At 39.0% G+C, this 20,206-nt stretch overlaps 1 protein-coding gene across 13 annotated transcripts in view; it reads right to left on the reverse strand.

Moving 5' to 3' along the window:
• Positions 1 to 20,206, reverse strand: part of Dgki (diacylglycerol kinase iota) — a 428,822-nt gene that overhangs the window by 92,192 nt on the left and 316,424 nt on the right. For all 13 annotated transcript variants that reach the window (XM_058575765.1, XM_058575763.1, XM_058575762.1 and 10 more), the window contains one exon: positions 16,295 to 16,395. In XM_058575765.1, the coding sequence (XP_058431748.1) occupies positions 16,295 to 16,395 (101 nt within the window). The remainder of the gene's footprint in view (positions 1 to 16,294; positions 16,396 to 20,206) is intronic.

Consider the following 20,206-nt stretch of genomic DNA (forward strand, 5'->3'; position numbering starts at 1 on the left):
CTAGGAGCACTCTCCTAAGGCAAGGCTGCTTTGAGCTCAGTCCTGGGGGTTCTGAAAATGAGCCCTGAAAGGAGAAGCTGAGGAGCTTAATTATCTTACATGAGTAAATCATAGTGCAGGTCTGGAAAAACCAGTCAGGCCAGAATAGACTTTCTCTGTATATATGCTCTGAGAGCATGACGTAATTCATGCTATATCAAAGATAGACACCCTGAGTCATGTTCTAGGGGATTATATTGTATAATGTGATATGATATGATTTACATGAATTTGGTCAGGGGTGGATGAACAAGGAAATGATAAAACCAATTTTATGATATGAAGAAGGACAAGAAGAAAGAAAGAACAGGAGGAACAAGAAAAGGAGGAAGAAAGAAGAACAAAGAAGGAGAGAATTATGAAGAAGAAGGGTGAGGAGGAAGGGGAAGAGAATAAAATCAGAGTAATGTCAAAATATGCCAGTTTGATTGTGTTATTTAATCTTTGCCCCAGTCTTGGTTATTCCTATAACTAAGTCTCAGAAAGACTCAGCCGCATGCCCTGAATGTTACAACTACTAGATGGAACGACTTAGCTTCTACCCCAGGTGTCTCTCATGTAAGAGTTTCTGTTCTGACTATTTCTACCTCCCATCAAGCATGGCCACATGGGAGGATGCAGTCCCTATGACCTCTCAACACTGAGCTCAGAAAGGTGAAGGCGAAAACGAGTGACCAGCTAGCCAAGGAGAGGATGGACACACAAGTCCCACATGCAGAGCTTCCCAAGGGAAAGGCTGTGGACAGGCAGGAAACAGGGCCGAGCCTGGACAGAGGAGAAGGGCATGGTGTACAGAAGCCACGAGTGAGCTGGATGTGGCCGGAGTTGGGTCTCATCCCAAGGCTCCCCTCCCCTCCTTTCTAGTAGCCAGCTTCTGAGAGACTAACAGCCCATAAATCAGGCTTATTAATCCTGTAAAGAGGCTTGCTATGTAATCTTTGTGGTAATTTAGGGGGTCATACAATTAAAGTGAATATCGCTTACTTTATAAAGAAATACAACTGCAAATTGTGAGCAGATGGTAATCATTTTGGGGACAGTAGTGATGACAAGACGATAACAGACTCTAATCAAAATTGTGTTGGAATATCACATGACTTGCTTTGCTATAATATTCGTATATTAGAATTTCCAGTATTGAACTGAATCACTGATTGATGGTTGACATAAACTAAACAAAAACAAGGATCATGCTTTCCCTTGAGGTGTGAAAAATTCACGACATCAGATAAACAAGGTATTCAAAGGTGTTCCCCAAGTATTTTTTTTTTATCAAGTGCTTACTAAACATTAGTAATTTGTCATTTCTGATTGGCTAGCATTCAACATTAGCAATTTGGTAGTTTTGCTATGATAAAATAGCATTCTCATACCATCCTTTTCAATGTTTATTTTTGTTACATAACTATATCTAGAAAAATATCATAATTATGGATACTTTTGATCATTTTGATTGTTCAATGTGCTTAGCGTGCTCTCTTTTCTTTTGCAATGCAGTGTCTAAGTAATAGAAGAGATGGTAGAGCCTACCTCCCTGGTTGCTATAAAGATAAGTCAGCACCTGTAAAGCACATACCCACAGAAAATCCATCCTCTGGTCACTCTCCTAAGCCTTATTACATTCAGCCCTTTTTCTTCCTAATTCTATTATCAACACATACTAGCCATTCGCAAACCTTCAAAGCAATTTTGTCAGACCTTAAGTGCAAACTTCTGTAACAGATAATGTGTTGCACCAAAGCCTCAAAGCCTAGAGCCTGAAGTAAAGCAAGTAAATAAGGGAATTTACCAAACCTACAAGAACTTGAGGGAAATCACAGCTGGCAGCTTTTCAGACACAAGCAAAGGCCTTCAGAGCCAAAGCATGAAGAGAGAGTTGCCTCTGACAGGAAGTCCCCATGAAACTGCTAATGGGATTTGTAGAAAGGGAGAAAACTCACAGCAGTTAATTCAGTCTCTGCAAGGTATCACTGTGGAAACGAAGGGCCAAGAGCTCAGCAGGTTAGAAAAAGAAAGGATTTAATTATCTGACACTTTTGCTATTACAGTGTAATTCTGTTAAAACAGAATTGCACCTAAATAGAGCCATTTACTTATTCAAAGCACAAACACAACTATCTTTAATGGGATCATTAAAAGAAGGTGTGATACCTTACAGAAAAGCTTCTCAGAAACTGTAAGAGATTGCAAAGGTTGGTTTTTAAATTCTAAATAAACCCATAAATAATAGTATACTTGAAGAGATTTTGTCAAGGCCAAAAAAAAAAAAATACTGATGACTTTCTGAAAAGAACAATAAATAGAATCACAGGGATTAAAAAAGTCATAAAATTAAAAAGAGCATTGAACAAGAATATAAACTGTCAAATACCAGCAATAATCTTAGAGTCAATGTATTTTGTCTTAGCACTATAGAGACATACAATTTTTAAAACTTGATATTTCCTTAATGATCAATTTTAGATTTATTGACAAAAAATAGAGCTTATTAAGTATTTAGTATCTTTTTAACAACCTAAATGTAGTTCAAAATTAGTAAGAAATGAGCCAAAGTTATCAGGGAAGAAATTTTTATTTGATGATTGATAATAGGCAGAATCATTTAGCAATATTTCCATCCAATTCTCCCCACCTGAGGGCCTCAGGTACTTTTTGCTGACCTGGAACCAGCAAGGAGCTATTAATAAGCAGATTAGCATACAAAAGGAAATGAGACACCCTGAGAACTTTACACCTTGCCTTGCCATGCCTGGTGACAGGAGTCTGTCAAAGACTTCACAACCCCTGGTTCTTGTGATTAAAAATGATTCTAGAGTTTGGATTTCCTAGCTGGAGCTTAAACAAGCCGGGTCGGTAGTTAATTAGAAATGTCACCCATAAGATAAAAGGAAACCATAGTTTCATAGTATTCTAGTAGAAAATAAGATTTATTAAGGTGTGCTTTTCAGAAACTAGATAGTTCTCTACAAATTTGAGTTGCAAAATACGGCACTTTCTGCTTTTTATCACAATAGTATAGTGCTTAAGAAGCCAACTTAAGGAACATACAAGTCATTTTTAAAAAATCCTCTTAAATGCTTATGCCTTATAATCTTGAACAGCAATTTACAGTATCTATTTGCATTTAGTCTGGCAAACATGTATTGCATGTAGGAGCTATTGTGCCAAAATATTTTTAAGGCCTATCAGTCATTCAGTTAATCATTTCAGCAAACAGTGTTTAAGGATTGTCTGGTGCCAGGGCCAACTCTAGTGCCAGGAGCTGGACACACTAAGACACAGGACCTGCCTTCCAGGTGTTCACAGGCCTAGAGGAGGAGAGGAGTACATAACACATCCTCCAAAGGACATCTTTGTGACAGGAATTCAGATAGATAAGTACTAAGTGCGTTTGGGATCAGAAGAGCTACACATTACCCAGGACCAGAAAGACTCCCATGGGGAGTTGACTCTAAAGTGACAAAAGTAGCGTAGTTTGAAAGAGGAACAAGAGTTTTTCAGACAAAGGACATTGTCTGTCTTCGCCCGTTCTTGGACTGTAAGAAACAAAGGTATGAGAAGAAATAAATGTTCAGGGATTAGGGAAGCAGGCAGGTACACAGCAAAGTACAGTGAGGACCGGTCAGAGCCATGACTTTCATGTACTAAGAAGAGGAGACGTTATTCTCAAAAGGAAGGGGAAATGCTAATGGGCTTCAACTGAAGGTGAAGATTTCAGATTTTCACCAACCAGGACATCCTTAATGTTCCCCTCAGCTAAACTTCAGACTGGGTTCTGACCAGAGGCCCTTGACCCCTTGTTTCTAATAATATTTGCCTTAGCAAACTTCCAAACATCAATTATCTTTACATCCTTTGAGATGTAGATCATTTCCCTGCCTCTTGCCAGTTTTATAACCCTGCAATTAAAAATGGGTGAAAGATCTGAACAATCATGAATACTTATGAAACGGAACACATTTCAAACTTCCCAAGGAATCATCTTTTTGAAAAATAAACATAATGAAAGATTGAGCCGCTGTCTCCAGGTCTCTGTGATAGAGCAGGAGCCTAACTAATTGCTGGTAATAAGAGGCGAGCAGCAACACAGACGTCGTAATTACAGCCCCTCACCTCCAACATCCTGCAGTACTTTTCCAGCAGCTCACCCCAGTGATTACAAAATCTCCCACCTTTTTCTTCAATAAAACTGCAGAAATATCTTTGGCAGCGATATGGGAGATACATTGATGGGAGACAAGGTAAAAGGCCAGAGGATGAATCAGAAAGCTACTGCAATATGTGAAGTCAGCAACAGTGAAGTGTGGGATAACGGAATAGCAGAAAAGGTCAGAAGAGAAACATAAGAGAGGGATGTTAAGTTAAACAATCAGCTGTTTCATGATCCAATGATTGGCCAGACGATAAAGGGGCAAGGATGATCACAGACATGTTATGTGGCCCCTCCTTGCATGACGCTGTGACGGACTTGTGGCCTGCTGAGCTGGAGGGAGTGTGAGAGAGCAGAGAAGGCAGCAGAGAGAAATGGACTGTGAAAATAATGTAAAGCTAAGGACACTGTAATGGTGGAGTGGAAGGACCACTTATGCACTTTTGTAACACCTACAAAAACAGAAAAGGCTCCTGAGTTGGACTGTATTGCAGACAGAATTGGGGGAAGAATATGGTGGTGGCTGGAGAACCAAGAGCAGAGGAAGGAGGAACAGGAACGCTGTACCTCCCAGATGTCCAGCCAAAGCCCAGACTGCAACCCCTCAGGAGTCCGAAAGTGACAGATCCTTCTCTTTTTTCTTTTCAAAGAATCCGCACAGAATGCATGATGAATGGGGAAGCAGATGCAACAAGAAAAACCCAGCAAAAAATGATGGAGTTGGAGCCTAGACTTCTGGACACAGAACAAGGAGCCATACGGAGAATGCGATCTAACCGAGGACACTATGTCTGCGTTTGTTTTATTTTTCTTACTCTGATGACTCTGGTTCATATATTACCAGTGACCCAGAAGAAAGTATGGGCAGAAGTCCCAAATGCCTCTGTCTTCTAATACACAGTATGAAACAAAGGTCAAACATATTATGAAATGTCATCATTTTCCAACTTCATATAAAAGTTTACTGTAAATGTCTACTTTTGATGGACAGAATTCCATTTCAATGAAGTTGCCTGATGTCCCATGCAGTGAATCTCTAGGACAACAAAATGATTTACATAATTCCTTGGAGTTTATACCCAGCAAAAAATGTGAGGCCCTAAAATGGACTTGACAATGAGCATTGCAAAACAATGTAAGTTTCCATCAGGAAATTAGTATTTGCAGAATTCTTCCCTACAGGGAAATACCACTACAGAGTCATATAGACAGACCTCAAGTATTCAGGTGGGAGATAACAAAATTTTGACCATGAGAGTGGAATGTTGGCTTCATAGCTAGTTCAGCCAAATAAATGCAAAAATCAAGATGAAATCATAAATGCCCCAAAACTAACCATATCTAAGAGTTAAGTATATGAAATGATGATTATAGACACATTGGTCCAAATATCTTCTACAGTTTCAATATTATCCTGTTGCCCCATATGGTGATAGGCAAGGTCACCCCTAAATGAATGCTGGCTCTGTCATGCAGCCTCACATTTCTAGTTGATTAGATACATGTGAAGAATTAATGCCAGAAAGATTTCCTAAAATTATCTGAAGGAGCCCAAGTCAAATTATAGCCAGGCAGCTTCCATAAAGAGATGAGCAATAGGGCAAACCCATCCCTAGCAGCTGACAACCTAAAGGTCCTCTCTCATTCTGCTGCTAGGTGACTCTGGGAAAGTGGCAGTGGACCAGGGATGCAGGAGACCCAGTAGGTACTAACAGTGCTTTCCTCTGAAAGGCCTGCGGCTCTTATGCATGTAAGTGTCATATCATATCGTAGTTCTGAATCAATCTGCAAAGAGATTGTTTTCAGGCTGTTGCCATTTCTACCCTGGGTCCTATTCAGTTCAGTATAATTAGCCATAAATTGTATGAATGTAGAATATCCATCTTGTTGAGAACCAATCTCTGATGTTCTCTCTCCTGACTACAGTATTCCCCTAGAAATCATCTGAAATTTAGCGTTTTTTGCATTTTGGTTTCCACTTTTAATTACTCAGAACCCAAATAAAGAACACTGGATGTGCCAGTATTTCAATGCCAGAAGGCACATGCAAGCAAAGGTCAGTATTCCTGTTTTAGGTATCCATTCCCTTTGTGCATACTTCTGAAGAAAGTAATTAACATATATTCAAATTTCCTAAATAGTATGAAGGTCATGTCAGAAGATATAAGGAGAGAAATTGGGAGACTAGAGTTTTTTTTAAGCTGGACTCCAGGACCTAGAATACTAGTTGATACACCTACTTGAAATAAACATTGTTCAACAAAGAGATGAACAAAGGACTGTTGTATGTGTCTTAGTTCAAAATGCTGGTATTAGTTCAAATACCAGGTGATGAATGACAGCTGAGACTGCATCCAGAGCTCAAGGGCCCCACCCAGATGCATGCAGAGCCACAAAGGAATGCCCCCCTGCTGTTGACAGTCTGCTTTAGCTCCCACCTGAGTTCCTCTCCAGGAAGGAAGAGAGGTTTGTTCCCTCCCTGGGGGGAGCCCCACCTGTATCCAATAACCCTTGCCTCTCTTGGACAACTCTAAGTTTGGATCTGGCTGTCCCAGATCCAAAGCCCTTGTAGGAATCCTCTATTGCAGCTGTGTCAAAGCTCAACTTGCCCCTCTACTCAGTCCTAAGTTCCTTCCCTGCAGAACCCTGGTTCCCTCTTAGGAAATCCCCACTTATCTCCCAATCCACAAAATTCGTTTCAGAGTCTGTTTCCCAGTGAACCCAACCTACTTCAAGAACAATGGCCCCCAATTTTTCCAAATGACACATTTCTATTTGTTGCACAGCTATGTGTTAACAAACAATAGGGTGTGTAGTAGGAAATATACTGGATTAAGAGAAAAGATACAGTTTCTTATAAAAATCCTGTCCTGGTAATGTGACCATGATAAGACAATGCTTTTGGTGTCCTTTTGAAAACATATGGGGTCAGTGTATAGAGCGCTCCTTCATAACCATGAAGCACACTGAACAAATATGGAAGTGGTGTTTATTATTTATCATTAAACATGATGGTCATGACTGTCATGACTGACACTGTCACTCACTTAGTAACATGACCAATGAAAAAATGATAATTTTATACAGGATCTTAGGAGAAAGCCTTCAAAGAGAGGATAAGGACCATGTGAGCTCAGATCCTGGGGTCGTCAAGCTAGTAAGACAACAACTACATGGACTAGGTTGGTATTATGCAATAATAATTGGCCTTTATTTTGTGGGTATGTTACAGAAGATAAATCAGCTAAAAAGGAAAAATTCTGGTTTGGGTAAGGACTTAGGGATGCACCTGAAATTGATTACTCTCATTACCTAAGAGTAAGATTTAACAATGAAGAAAGGATCAAATCCCATTATCAACACTTCGGGCTTATTGCCTTGTCTGAGACCTAATATTATGAATTTCTAATACAGCACAGCTCGGGAAGCATACCTTATTTCCTCAGAGACATGGATCATATGTAACAAAGGAATTTTTTATTAATAATAAGAACATATTTCAGCCTGATATTCCTCTGGCATCAGAGTCCTCTGAAATCAGAAAGACAGAGAGTATAGTCATCAGAATCCAAGACCCCAGGAAGTGACAGGTCAGGCTCCAGGTACTTATGAAAAGCCAGTGAATTCAGTGATCCATTTCTAAAGTGCTACCCAGCAATTCTACCTGGGCCCCACTTTGCTTCTCCTTTCAAATGGACAATTTCCAACTTTCTTGTCTCTCCCTGAACACTGGCACCCTCTCTTCCCTGTTTTCACCTAATAAGCCCATTTCTTATTTTACTAAGGAGATTAAAGTCATCACTAGGGATTCTGCTTCTCCCTAATTCCAAATCCATCAATCTACTTGTATGCACCTCCACTACTCTGTTTCCCCTCTCTGTACAACAGAGCCTGGCTCCTCCCTCTGCATACCCCTCCTCTGCACACCAGACCCCATCTCACCACCTGCCCAAAGGCACTGCCCCAGAAGCTGTCCTCTTCTATCAAGCTCTGTCTCTCTAGTGGATTGATCCTAAAGCAGACCAGACCCCACCCAAAAGACCTTTGCCATAATCAAGCTTTTCCTCTTGTCAGAAAGATTTCTACAAAGGGTGTCACCAGGTTATCAGCAAAAATTTCTGCAGAGAGCATTGTGGTTTGTAGCCTCTCTTTCTTGTAAATGCCAGGTTTGTAGACAAAATGTGTGAAACCTCTGTCTAGCCTAAGAATATGGGACAAAGAGTAACTGTTCCCACCCACTGCCATGGAACCATCCCACTGAGTATAAATCTAAAAGAATTTCCAGATTCAAAGTCTAGAGATTTTTTAGGTGTTAGCCTCTCTGGACTGCTGCAACCTAAATAAGCCTGCTTCCTGCTAATTCCTCGGGTGTCTGGCCTCATCTCTCCTACAACAGTCCCATTAGCATACTCACCTGCTAAAATATCTTACAAGCTAGGAAAAAACAAAAAGAGTCCTCCTTTGATTCAACATTCTTTTCCAGCTAACATGCCATTTTTCTTTCCCATTTTGTAAACAGCTCAAATGAGCAGTCTGTGCTGAGTTACTTCCTTTGCACTCATTTGCACATGGACACACTATTTACCTTCACTTTTTTCAATCCACAACCTCTTGTGAGGTTAATAAAAAACACTCTCTACCAAATCCAATTACCAATCTTAACATGCATCCTACTCTCTGGAATATTTGACAGTTATGTTCTTCCTTTTATGAAAAGTTTTTCTGCTCTTGGCTTCCAGGGAATAAGCCCCCGTGCTGTCTTTCTGGCTCACTGGATGCTTCTTATTGGTCTTCTTTGCCGAATTCTCTTCAATCCCCCTACCTCTACTTACCAAGCTGAACAGGTCAAAACCTCAGAGGCAATCTTGAATCCGTCTGCATTCAGTACAGCTAACCCATAACCTCATCCTACCAGTACTGCCTCCAAAATGTATCCAGATACCAACAGCTTCTCTCCAACTCTACTAGTTTAACTTTCTCACTCTGTCACCTCTCACCTGGAATGGGGCCTTCTGTCTGTCGACTTGTTTACACTCTTACAATCTGACAGAGTCAGTTCTCCAATCAGGAGTCAGAAAAAAATCCAGGCCTGTTCCAGTTCTCAAACAGTTCTGACACATTCTCATCACACTCCCTACGGCCAACAAGCCGTCTCTGTGAATTGGCCCTTTCCTACAAACACAAAACCTTTTCCTTCTCCTTTCCGCAAGTAACCAAGTTCATCCTCAAGGACCTCCTTTGTGTTCACATATGCTCTTTGCATTCAAATCTCTGCTTAAATGTCACCTCCTCAGATGTCTCTCCTTGATTACCTTTCAAGTGTCAGGATCCTCTGTCACTCTCCTGTCACGATGGCACTCTCTACTATATTCTATTATGTGTTAATTTGTCTCTCTCCCCACTGAAATATAAACTCTATGAGGGTGATCACTTCTCAGTAAAGAAACAGTACTAGAAATATGGTCAATAAACATTTGTTAAATTTATGACTGGGTGATTCATCTGAGATTGAAAGGAGACCCCAAACCAGAAAATTTTCCCGTAAGTCAGAGAATGATGAATTAAAAGTCAGTTTACATATAAAAAGGTGAGAGGTACTGGGGAATTAAATTAGCCAAATTATATGTGTATATACAAATACATCACAATGAATTCCACTATTATATATAACTATAATGCACCAATTAAAAATTAAATAAAAATGTAAAAAGCATTTGAAATGGTATTACGAATGATTGACATATGCACTTTTACTTATACTCTTAAATATACTTTACATAAGAAAATCAGAAGCACTACTTGGAGGAAACAGTGATTAAGTATTCAGAATGCCAACCCTTTCTATAATTTTCTTATGTTTCTGTGCCTCACCTGCTTTATAAGTGAACTGGGCATAACAATACTGCCTATCATACAAGGATAAGAGAGAATTAAATTACATGATATGTGTATTAAAGATATGTCCTAGTTTACAACATAGTGCAATATGTGTTGACTAGAATTTTAACTAATATTATATTTTTAAATAGAATAATAGAGATACAAACAAAAGAAAAGGAAGGACAGTAAAAGAAACAAAGCACGGAGTCAGTTTGTGAAAATTAAAGTAAATATCAACACACTTGGGAAAGGATGGACCATGACCTGCAGAGGACAAACTGATGTCATGAACTTCCCAGATGGACTTCCAAAGGAATGCCTATCACCCACTTCATGAGATGGAGGCCCATGTCTCTGCTCAATAGCCCTGTTGTCAACTTGTTAAACAGGGGGGTTGGGGGGAAATATTCCATTTTATATGAAGCAATCGAGAGAAAAATCATCAGCATTTTTAGCAAATTCTTGAAACAAAAAGCATTTGCACAATTCTCTAATGCTTACACTCATTCTGCACCATACTGGAGCTTCGAAAACTTCACTGAGGGAACAAGTCAGAGGAAAAGGTTTAAATCCTACCTAATTTCTACAGGGCAAAACATTTATTATAATATGTTCTTTAAAAATATTTAATTCAACCACTGCATTTAGTAGATAAGAAAACTGAAGTCTGAAGAAGACAAATATATGGCTCAAGGTCACACAGCTAATTAGTGGTTAGACTGGATTTGCTCATTCTTGCATGTATATATTTTATCTTTTACTTTTGATATTTAAATAATATTTGCTAGGAAAATAGGTAAATGGGAAAAAAGCTCTAGCAAATGGAGACTAATTATGTTTTGCTTTGTTTTTCAACCACTGTTTGTTCACACTAAGAACACAATATATGTGCTCTGAAATAAATAATATTGTACTGTGAGATGCTCTGGTTTCATTTTTTAGTTCCCAGCATCCCCCATGGTATCTGTATGTAACTGATGCAGATATGAAGCTGCTGCAAAGTATGAATGCATGATGATCGAATGGTTCCACCAATTTCACATATTTTTTTTTAAATTCAGTTGAAGTCAAATATGGAAACTGGAAGCAATGAAACCTCCAGTGGTCCATGCACTACCACCAAAGGATAGAGAAAGGAAAAGATAAAAGTAGTGATTCTGCAGTAGAGAAATCTTGGAAATACCATCTTAGTCAATCAGGTCAACATGCCAGAGACATTATGTAGGCATCAGGTGAGTCCTAATAGAATGGGCCAAGAAGGGTACTCTGCCTCTGCAGTTTTCTTTCCAAGAAACCATAACCCCATTCTAATTATGAGTAAGAGTAAGACAACAGACATAGCCATATTTGAGGATATTCTACCAGATACCTGTTTAATACTCCTTAAGACCATCAAGGTGATTGGTGGGGAATCAAAAAAAAAAAAAAAAAAAAAAAAAGGAGAAAAGACTGAGAAACTGTCATAGACCAGAGGAGACAGGGAAGAAATGCCAACTCAATGTAATGTGTATCCAGGAATGAATCCAGGAATAGACTTAAGGAATGAGAATTTGCAGATGTCTGGGCATATCAAACATGGACTTAGAGTTTCCATACACCATGCTTTTAAGTGTCTTGTCATCATAGCAGATGTTTATACTAACAATAAAATCACATTGAATGATTATATACATTTTCTTCCCCCAACTTTCTAAGTTACAATTGGTTATACATATAAAAGGGTTTCCAATCTGTGAATTCAATATTTCAGTTATTTTCAATCCACAGTAGTTGGATTATAACTGACCATTTAACTCCCCCCCCAAAAAAAAATGAAAGGTAAGATATTTTTCTTGTGATTATTCTCTGAACAATGCAGTATAATGATTATGTACATAGCTTTTATGTTATTTTAGGTATCATAAGTAATTTAGAGATGATTAAAAGTATATGGGAGGATGTGTATAGGTTATAAGAAAATAATACTTTATATTTAAGGGGCTTGTATATTCATAGATTTCGGTATCCACAGGGAGTCCTGGAATCAATCTGCTGCTGATACCAAGGAAAACTATATTTATTACTGTTTTCAATTCTGTTTTTGAAAGCAAGAAAGGGAGTTGGAGGGTGTTGCTCCAGTTTGAAGGAGGTCAGCCTTGTGTTAGTCAGCTTTTTGTCACTGATCAAAATACCTGACAAGAACAACTTAGAGGAGGGAAAGTGTACTTTCGGCTCATAGTTTTGGAGATTTATTCCATGGTCAGCTAACTCCATTGCTTTGGGCCCAAAGTAAGACAGAATATCACAGTGGAAGGGTAATATCACAGGAGGAAAGGTAGAGGAAATCTATCAGCTCACAGCACCCAGAAAATACACACACACACACACACACACACAGAGAACAAGCACAAGGAGTCAGGAAGAAAACACAATAACCAAGGACACACCTACAATTACCTACTTCCTCCAGCTATGCCCCACCTATCTACAGTTACCACCCAAAGTCCATTAAAATTATCAATACAACAAATGGAATAATCCAATTGTTTAGTTTATAGTTCTCACAATTTAATGATTTCACCTTTGAACAGTTATGCATAATAAATAACACATGATCTTTTGGGATGGCATATATAAATCATAACAAGTCCCTGCACTGACCCTCTCATTATGGACCTGAAGACTGATAGGGGGTGTGACAATAGAGTTCTTTAACAACGGCAACCATAAAAATCATAGCTGCCACTTTTGGAAAACATGGTAATGTTCCAGACTAAGCACCAGGAGTTTCATATACAAGATTATATTTCAGCCTCAGCACTCTATGGGATTGCAATTATATTCTCATTTTAAAGATGAGAGATTTGATCATCAGAGAAATTAAAGTATTTTGCCACGGTTGCAACTGAGATCCAAATACAAACATTTATGACTTTTCTACTAAATCACTTATCAAGGAAATTCCATTAGTGAAAATGCCTACATTGCTGTACCTAATTAGAGTGCAATCCTAATATCATTAGTTTCAACCAATAAACTGAGAAAGTATACATTATATACTGTGTGCATCCAGATAATATCCATTATATTGAGAAAAGCATTGCTGAAAAATTATATTTGATACATAATTATCAAATGTTAGCCCCTCTTATCTTTATACACTATATCTGTTTTCTGTTGGCCCCAAATTGATCTTATCTATTTGTGTTTTAGGCTCTAAACTCTTGTGAACTACCATAGCAATTCAAAAATGTACAGTAAATGCCAAAAGTAAAGTTTAATCAGTTTCACAGGATAGTGTTAAATTTTGGCCAGTGTCAAGTTATTCTAGATATAAAAATATATGTCATGCCAATTAATCTCTCTTGAAGACAGAAATAAAATGGATTTTCAAAAACTGATTATTTTTTGCCTAGACTCTATGGTTACATGCTTTATTAATGATACATTTATGTACTTCATTCAGATGACAGTAGTGATTTTCTGCTGTCATTATTATAGATTTGCTTAAGATTTTAATACCTCCCATTGCAAATATATATGTCTATCACTCAATGTAAGTTGCAAAATATTACTAAAGATCCATTATTTTTTATCATTTTCAAAAATTGAAAACTATTCATTTAGAAGTTTGGAATAAGAAAGAGCATAAAACAGTGTTCTTTATAACTAGAAGCTTCTAAAAATCAATTTAATCAATTTAACATGGCCACTTTCTCTATACATTCTACCTCTTCAGTTGAATAGACTTTCCCCTCTTACAAATCATAACCATCAACCTGAAGCTTTATAACCAGTGAGGGAGACTCCAGGTGTTTTAAGTAAGTCTAAATTTTATCAACAAGAGCTGAGGGAGGAACTGTGAAGGACACAACCTGTCCATGCTGCCAGTTTAGGGGGAATGTCCCCAGGTGAGCTGGAGCTAAATGGTAGGGAAATGGGAAGTATTTGAAATGGTCTAGTCATCTTTCTCTATGCTAAAATAAGCAGAGCAACTAAAGCGGCTGCTATTTTGTTTTATCACTCTGTACTGCAGACAAAAGGAAGGCTTAGTTAGACCATGAACATCCCAGCAAACATCCCAACTTGTAATATGAATGATATGAACAGCCCTTCAGACACCCTAGCAAGAATCTAGTACATGGTGATGGTAATCACCTCTGTGTGTGCCTGAATAAATGAAAGAACGAAGAGGACTCACTCCTTCTGTTTCTTAAAACTCAGGTCTTTAGAATAATTCCTTTAGTGCCCACTTTGGGAGTTTACTTGCCCTTTTGGGTTCCAAAGACTCTGCTGATTTCATTGACCTATATTAATGCCAAGTTCCTTCTCCCAATTTAAGAAGTTTTCTCACATAGAAGTTTGATAACATATGATGAGTAAAGCTCTTGCCAGGAAGTGTCATCTTCCTGGAAAAAACTCAAATCACAATTGCCTCTGGCAACAGTGGACAGATAACGCCACAGGAAAGATAGGACAGATCCCTGAAACCATAGATAAGCTTCAAATTTCATTTTGGCCCAAAATATTCAAGTGTATCCCCACTCCCAACTGAGAACTGACTGTAAGTTACAAAATATTACTAGAGATCCATTATTTTTTTTATTATTTTCAAAAATTGCAAACTATTCATTTAGAAGTTTGGAATAAGAAAGAGCATAAAACAGTGTTCTTTATAACTAGAAGCTTCTAAAAATCAATTTAATTTACGTTGTAGCTATACCTCCCATTGCAAATATATATATATATATATATCACTCAATGGATTCTGTTGGTTTCCGGTGCAGGTCTGTTATTTATAATCTCTTTACATTAGAAAATGTAAGATGATGTTAACAAAAGGAAGAAATGCAGAGTTGCAGAAAACTACCCCCACTTCAGCTCCCACTTTCCTACCAAAGCAGTGGGAGAGAATGGTAGAAGTGAGAGCTGAGAAGAAAATAAAGGTCCAGATGTTTCAGGGAAACACCCAAAAGGGTTGAGGAAGCTGAAGCAGTAGAGAGAATTGAGAAAGTAGAGATTTCACGGAGAACTCTCTAGCAGATTCTATAACGAGGCCACCAGGGAAAAGGGTCCTTGCTCACTGCCAACCCAGGATTGTAGAAGAGCTTGCATCCACCTGAGACTGTCCTTGGATCTCAGGATTTCCATCCACTACCACTCTCTCCAGATCAGAGCCAGAAATCAGAACACGGAAGTCACTAACCCAGGAATGCTTCTCCTACTCCACTCCTTCCCATTTTAACTAGTTCCTCTTCTACACTTCTGGTCAGTCCACATTGGGACACCAATTGGGATTTGGTTAATTATCTTTAATTCTCTATAAAATTCCTTTTTAAATTTTTTTTTTAGTTGTTGATGGACACAATACCTTTATTTTATTTGTTTTCATTTTTATGTGGTGCTGGGGAAACCAGTGCCTCATGCATGCTAGGCAAGTGCTCTACCACTGAGCCACAATCCTGGCCCCATAAAACTCCTTTCTTTTTGGTGGCATCCTTGTCTGTTCACCTAGACACTGATCTTCATTACCATCCTTGATCTTACTAAGCTTGACTATTGGCCTCCACAATTAAGAAGGAGTTCAGAATTTCAGAATTGTAAGATAGTGACCAGAATGTAAAAAGTGTCCTATAAATACTGATTGATGAGGGAAATTGACAATGAGCTATGTGTTCAATGAAGTATACAGAACATATATACATGGAGAATTCATATGTTGACTCAATTTGAGACTTCAGAAACCATGGCACCTTATCCTCCGTGAGTTACTCTATCGACAAAGCATTCTGCATCCTGTGAGATGTTCTTTGACATCACACCAGAGGATGGTAACTAAAAATGATGGATGTGCCTTCATGGCTAACTTTGCCACCCTTGTGTAAGAATGAGGGAAGTATTTGATAATGCAGGCCCCAGAGAGAGAACCGTGTTGCCTCGAGGGTTTGTAGGTGTTCCTCTGCCATGGTCTTACCTGCTTTCTGCTTCCCTCACTGCGGGCAATGCTGGGACTGACAGTGGTGAACGAGCTGGGAGCTCCTGACCTTGCTCCGGGAGCTGAGTGATTGGACTCTAATGCTTTCCCTTCCCAGTTCTGTTCTCTCCGGCCCACAGATCATCATTTGGAGTTTGCATGTTACTGTGCTTCCCTAGCCATGGTCTAGTGACTCTGCCCATCAAACCAAAGAGGGTCAAGAAGCTGAAGACAAGCTGATCTTAGGAAACCTACAAGCACCAGCAACTTACAAGCTTCCCGAAGTTTCTCTTTGTCGTAGTGGAATCCTTCATAGTCTTGTAAACTGATTTTGTTCACCCGGATCCTCAGGCGATCTGGGACAGACTGGGGACTGCAAAACAAGAACCGAGTGGTCAGATACAAACGAGAGAGAAGAACTGGGAGTCATGCACCTGGAGGGACTAGGGACAAGGTCGTCTCTTCTGGCTTAGAAGAAAAAGTTCACATTCAACCGAGAATTGCAAGTTGTTTACCAGAACCTAACATTCCTGCAATTTAGCTAATAACATAAAAACCAGCAGAAAAAAAGCCCTTTGGAGACCACTTTATATAATATTTGATATTAATTTATCAAAATGTTAAGGAAAAATGTGTTTTGTTACATAACAAATTAGACGTGGCTAATTGGAAATAGAAGCAGGGTGTTACTATGAAAAATGAAAGGTCCACAGTAGTCGAACCTGGTCAGTGGTGGCCTGACCCTCGGAAGAGAGAGAAAAACCAATAAAAAGGACAGAATGAGAATCCAGAAAGCACAGAACTACAATTGAAATAGCTCTCCTCGATGGAGTCATCTCTGAAAACACCTGTCACTTAGAGCATGTTACAGTGAGCACTGCCTATGAAGGTACCTCTGAGCTTCCCCAAATAAAAAGTCGATAGGTATAGTGTACTTTCATTGTTTCATTAGGCAGAGAATGAAGTATGTAATTCATCTGGAAGGCATTTAACCCAAGCTGGTTCAGGACACATATTCAACAAAGGGGACAGCACCAAACTTCCTGTAGCTTCCTGTTCACCCTCAGAAAGTTGGTAACTAGATTTCTTGGATGTTTTCTTAAATGACATTTTCAAAGAAGTTTCATATCAGGCACAAGTTGAGTGAAATAGCTTAGTTTTTGTTACCTCCCCTGTGGATCTACAGGTTTCTTTAACACATGAATATAACACAGTCCTGGCTTGTCCGCAGAGACCACCTCATATTTATATTTCAGCAGTTGAGCAAAGAGGATTGCTGCTCATTTTTATATGAAACAGTGATAAAAGTCACCACTGACCAAACTAGAGAGAATAGCATTACTCTTCAATTCACTTCTATAGGGGAAGAAAAGGAAGGCAAATAAGAGAAGAAAGGGAAGGAAGGAAGGAAAATGGAAGAATTGAAGGATGGGAAGGAGGGAGGGAAGGAATGAAAACAATGGCTGGAAGGAAGAAGCCGCTTTAGACCTCAGGACACTGCTCTTGACCCACCTCAAAGACACAGAGACCCATGAACCCATACCCATTTAATCTCACTGCAACTCTGGAAGAGGGAGTGAAAAAAAAATTAATCTCATTCTCTTATCTAAAAATCTCATTTCAGGGCAAATAATAGAAATTCCTTCCTAGATTTCAATTGTACTAATATAAAAATAATATACATATCTAGATATACATAGATATAGAGGTAGAATATATGTATGTATATTCACATATTCACATATAGCTCTCTCCCTATCTTTCACACTCACACACTTAAGACGTTTTAAAATGTAGATATAACTGCACCTTCTAAAGTGAGACAGCAGGCAGGTTAAAAGGCCTGAGATTCGCTGGGTTAAAATCAATATGAAACCTCAGAGTTGGGCAGTCCTGGGGGAAGGCTGAGATGATGGATTCAGTGGCTGCATCAGTCCATCATTCACAACTTTGTATCGACCTTGCAATGGACACTGAAGAGGTCTAAGGAATAAAGCTCACATGAGCATTTAAGAGGTGATGAGAGATCTAGTTTGACAGAATAGTATTTAGTAGCATTGACCTCAAGCATTAAGCATCCCCATATCATTTTACAGATCAGCAAACTGAGGTTCAGAAAGGTAAAGTGATTTTAAGGTCACATAGTTGCTAAGTGACAGAGCTTGGAACAGGGACTTCTTCTCCCCACATGTCAGCTTCATGCTCTCTCTACTACCCAGTGCTCCTCTGAGGAGCTCCAAGTCAATGGTTAGATACCAAAAAACCTATGGATGTGACAGCAAAGCCTTAACATCTGAGCTAGCAGAGTCTGAAGATCTCTGTTGGTTCTAAGACTCTTTTTCATCAATAAACAATAGACAAGGGGATGGCTAAGTACCCACAGTAATTATAATAAGAGAGCATAAGGCAGATATTATAGATGTGTGGAAGGGAAATGAGTTTAGAAGAAAGTCTGCCCATAACATATTGCAAAGTGAAAAAAGAGTCCTGGGAAATTATACACAGCATAAGCTCCTGCATGCAAATTATAGAATTTAGGAGTCTGTATATGTAAGAGAAGTGTTTGGAGCAATCTTCAACAAGATGTTCCAAGTGGTTATCTCTATGTGGTGGGACTTGGGGATTATTTTGCATTGAGGATCATCATATTTAGTGAAATAACATGTCATTTGAAAAGTATGTCAATTTGTAAATAAATGATAACTCTGGATAAGAGTAAAAATAAGGATTACAGCAAAGAGAATTAGCTGTACAAAGTTAGGAAAGAATTTAAGCATTTAATAGATGACCACATGATGGTAATACCAAACACTTATCCCCAAATTAAGGGGGTCTAATCTTTCTTTAATTTACAGGTTCACCTAAGTGATCTATAAAGGTTGCAATTAGCAAATACTTTGCTATGAACATAACAGTTAAGAAGAAAGGTAGAACCATGAAACATGATGGTCCTTCATATCCTGTAATGGGGTCTGGGGGTGCAGGAGTTGAATGAGCTCTCCTTAACCTTCTTTTGAGATAACAGTGGACCTAATGGCAGAGAGCTCTAGTCTTCTTCAGTGGGAAGGAGGCACCAAAACTAGGACCTTATTATAGCCCAGATACCAAGTAGGAAAAAGAATTCAGAGAAGGAGCCAGTCCCTGCTCCCCACATCATGAGCTCCCCTGTTGAGCTCACCAATTGTACCACTTTTTTCAAAATCCATCAGTGTCTGCTCCTTGTCCATCTCCCAGGTTCTCATTGATGCCCTTTGATGCCAACCTAAACAGTGCTTCTTCCTGAATCACTGGGTTCCCACCAAAGTTCCTGACTTCCAGGGGTCACACCATGGACAGACAATAGGAGCTATCATTTGAATAGAACTTTGTAGATGCAAAATTAATCCATGCACTATTTCACTTCATCTCCAGAATGACCAGCTAAGCCAGACAGACTGGCCACCACATAATATCCTCACCCACCCAATCTCCCATCTTCTCTCAACAACTTACACATCCAGTTTTCCCACCACTAGCAACTTTCTTAAACCCCATATTGTAAGTCAACTAATGTTTTGCTTCCTATCAAACTTTGCCACAGTTGAGCCCTGACAACACATTTTAGGGCTTTGGACCGTAAAGTCTGTGATGGAAACCCCTTTGGATTTTTCTTCACCTGCTGTAAACCATAGATAAATGAGGCAATACCACAAATCGATTAAGAACTTGACTCCAAATCAGATTGGCTGGATTTGAAGTGAAGTTCTTGTAATCACTGGTCAATCAGAAAGCTCCATTCTTTCACTTCCTCATAAGTAAGATGCAGATAACAGCATGCACCTCACAGGGTCACAGTGAGAATTAAATGAGTCAGTACATGCAATCTGCTTTGAAAAAGTGCTGTCATGTTGTAAGTGCTCAATGAATATTAACTGATATCATTTTAGTAATTATTCTGAAAAATTCTCTCCTGGATAAGGCTCACCTAATACTAGCATCTGCTGCTGTCCAATATTGGAAGAAGTTTAGAATGTGTCCAGAACCCTCCCTAGACATATTTCATTTCTCACAAGGTTCCGGGGGAAACTGTCAAGCTTGGCTGAAGTCGTGACATTTCACATGCCTGGATCTTCTCCCACCTGGTATTTTACAAAGCCAACTAATAACATGAAAGCAGACAGCTTGAAGGAGAAAGAAAGAAAGTG

This window comes from Marmota monax, unplaced genomic scaffold (genome assembly GCF_021218885.2).
Source record: "Marmota monax isolate L192 unplaced genomic scaffold, Marmota_monax_Labrador192_F-V1.1 WCK01_AAM20220418_F8-fsc00122, whole genome shotgun sequence".
Classification (NCBI taxonomy): Eukaryota; Metazoa; Chordata; class Mammalia; order Rodentia; family Sciuridae; genus Marmota; species Marmota monax.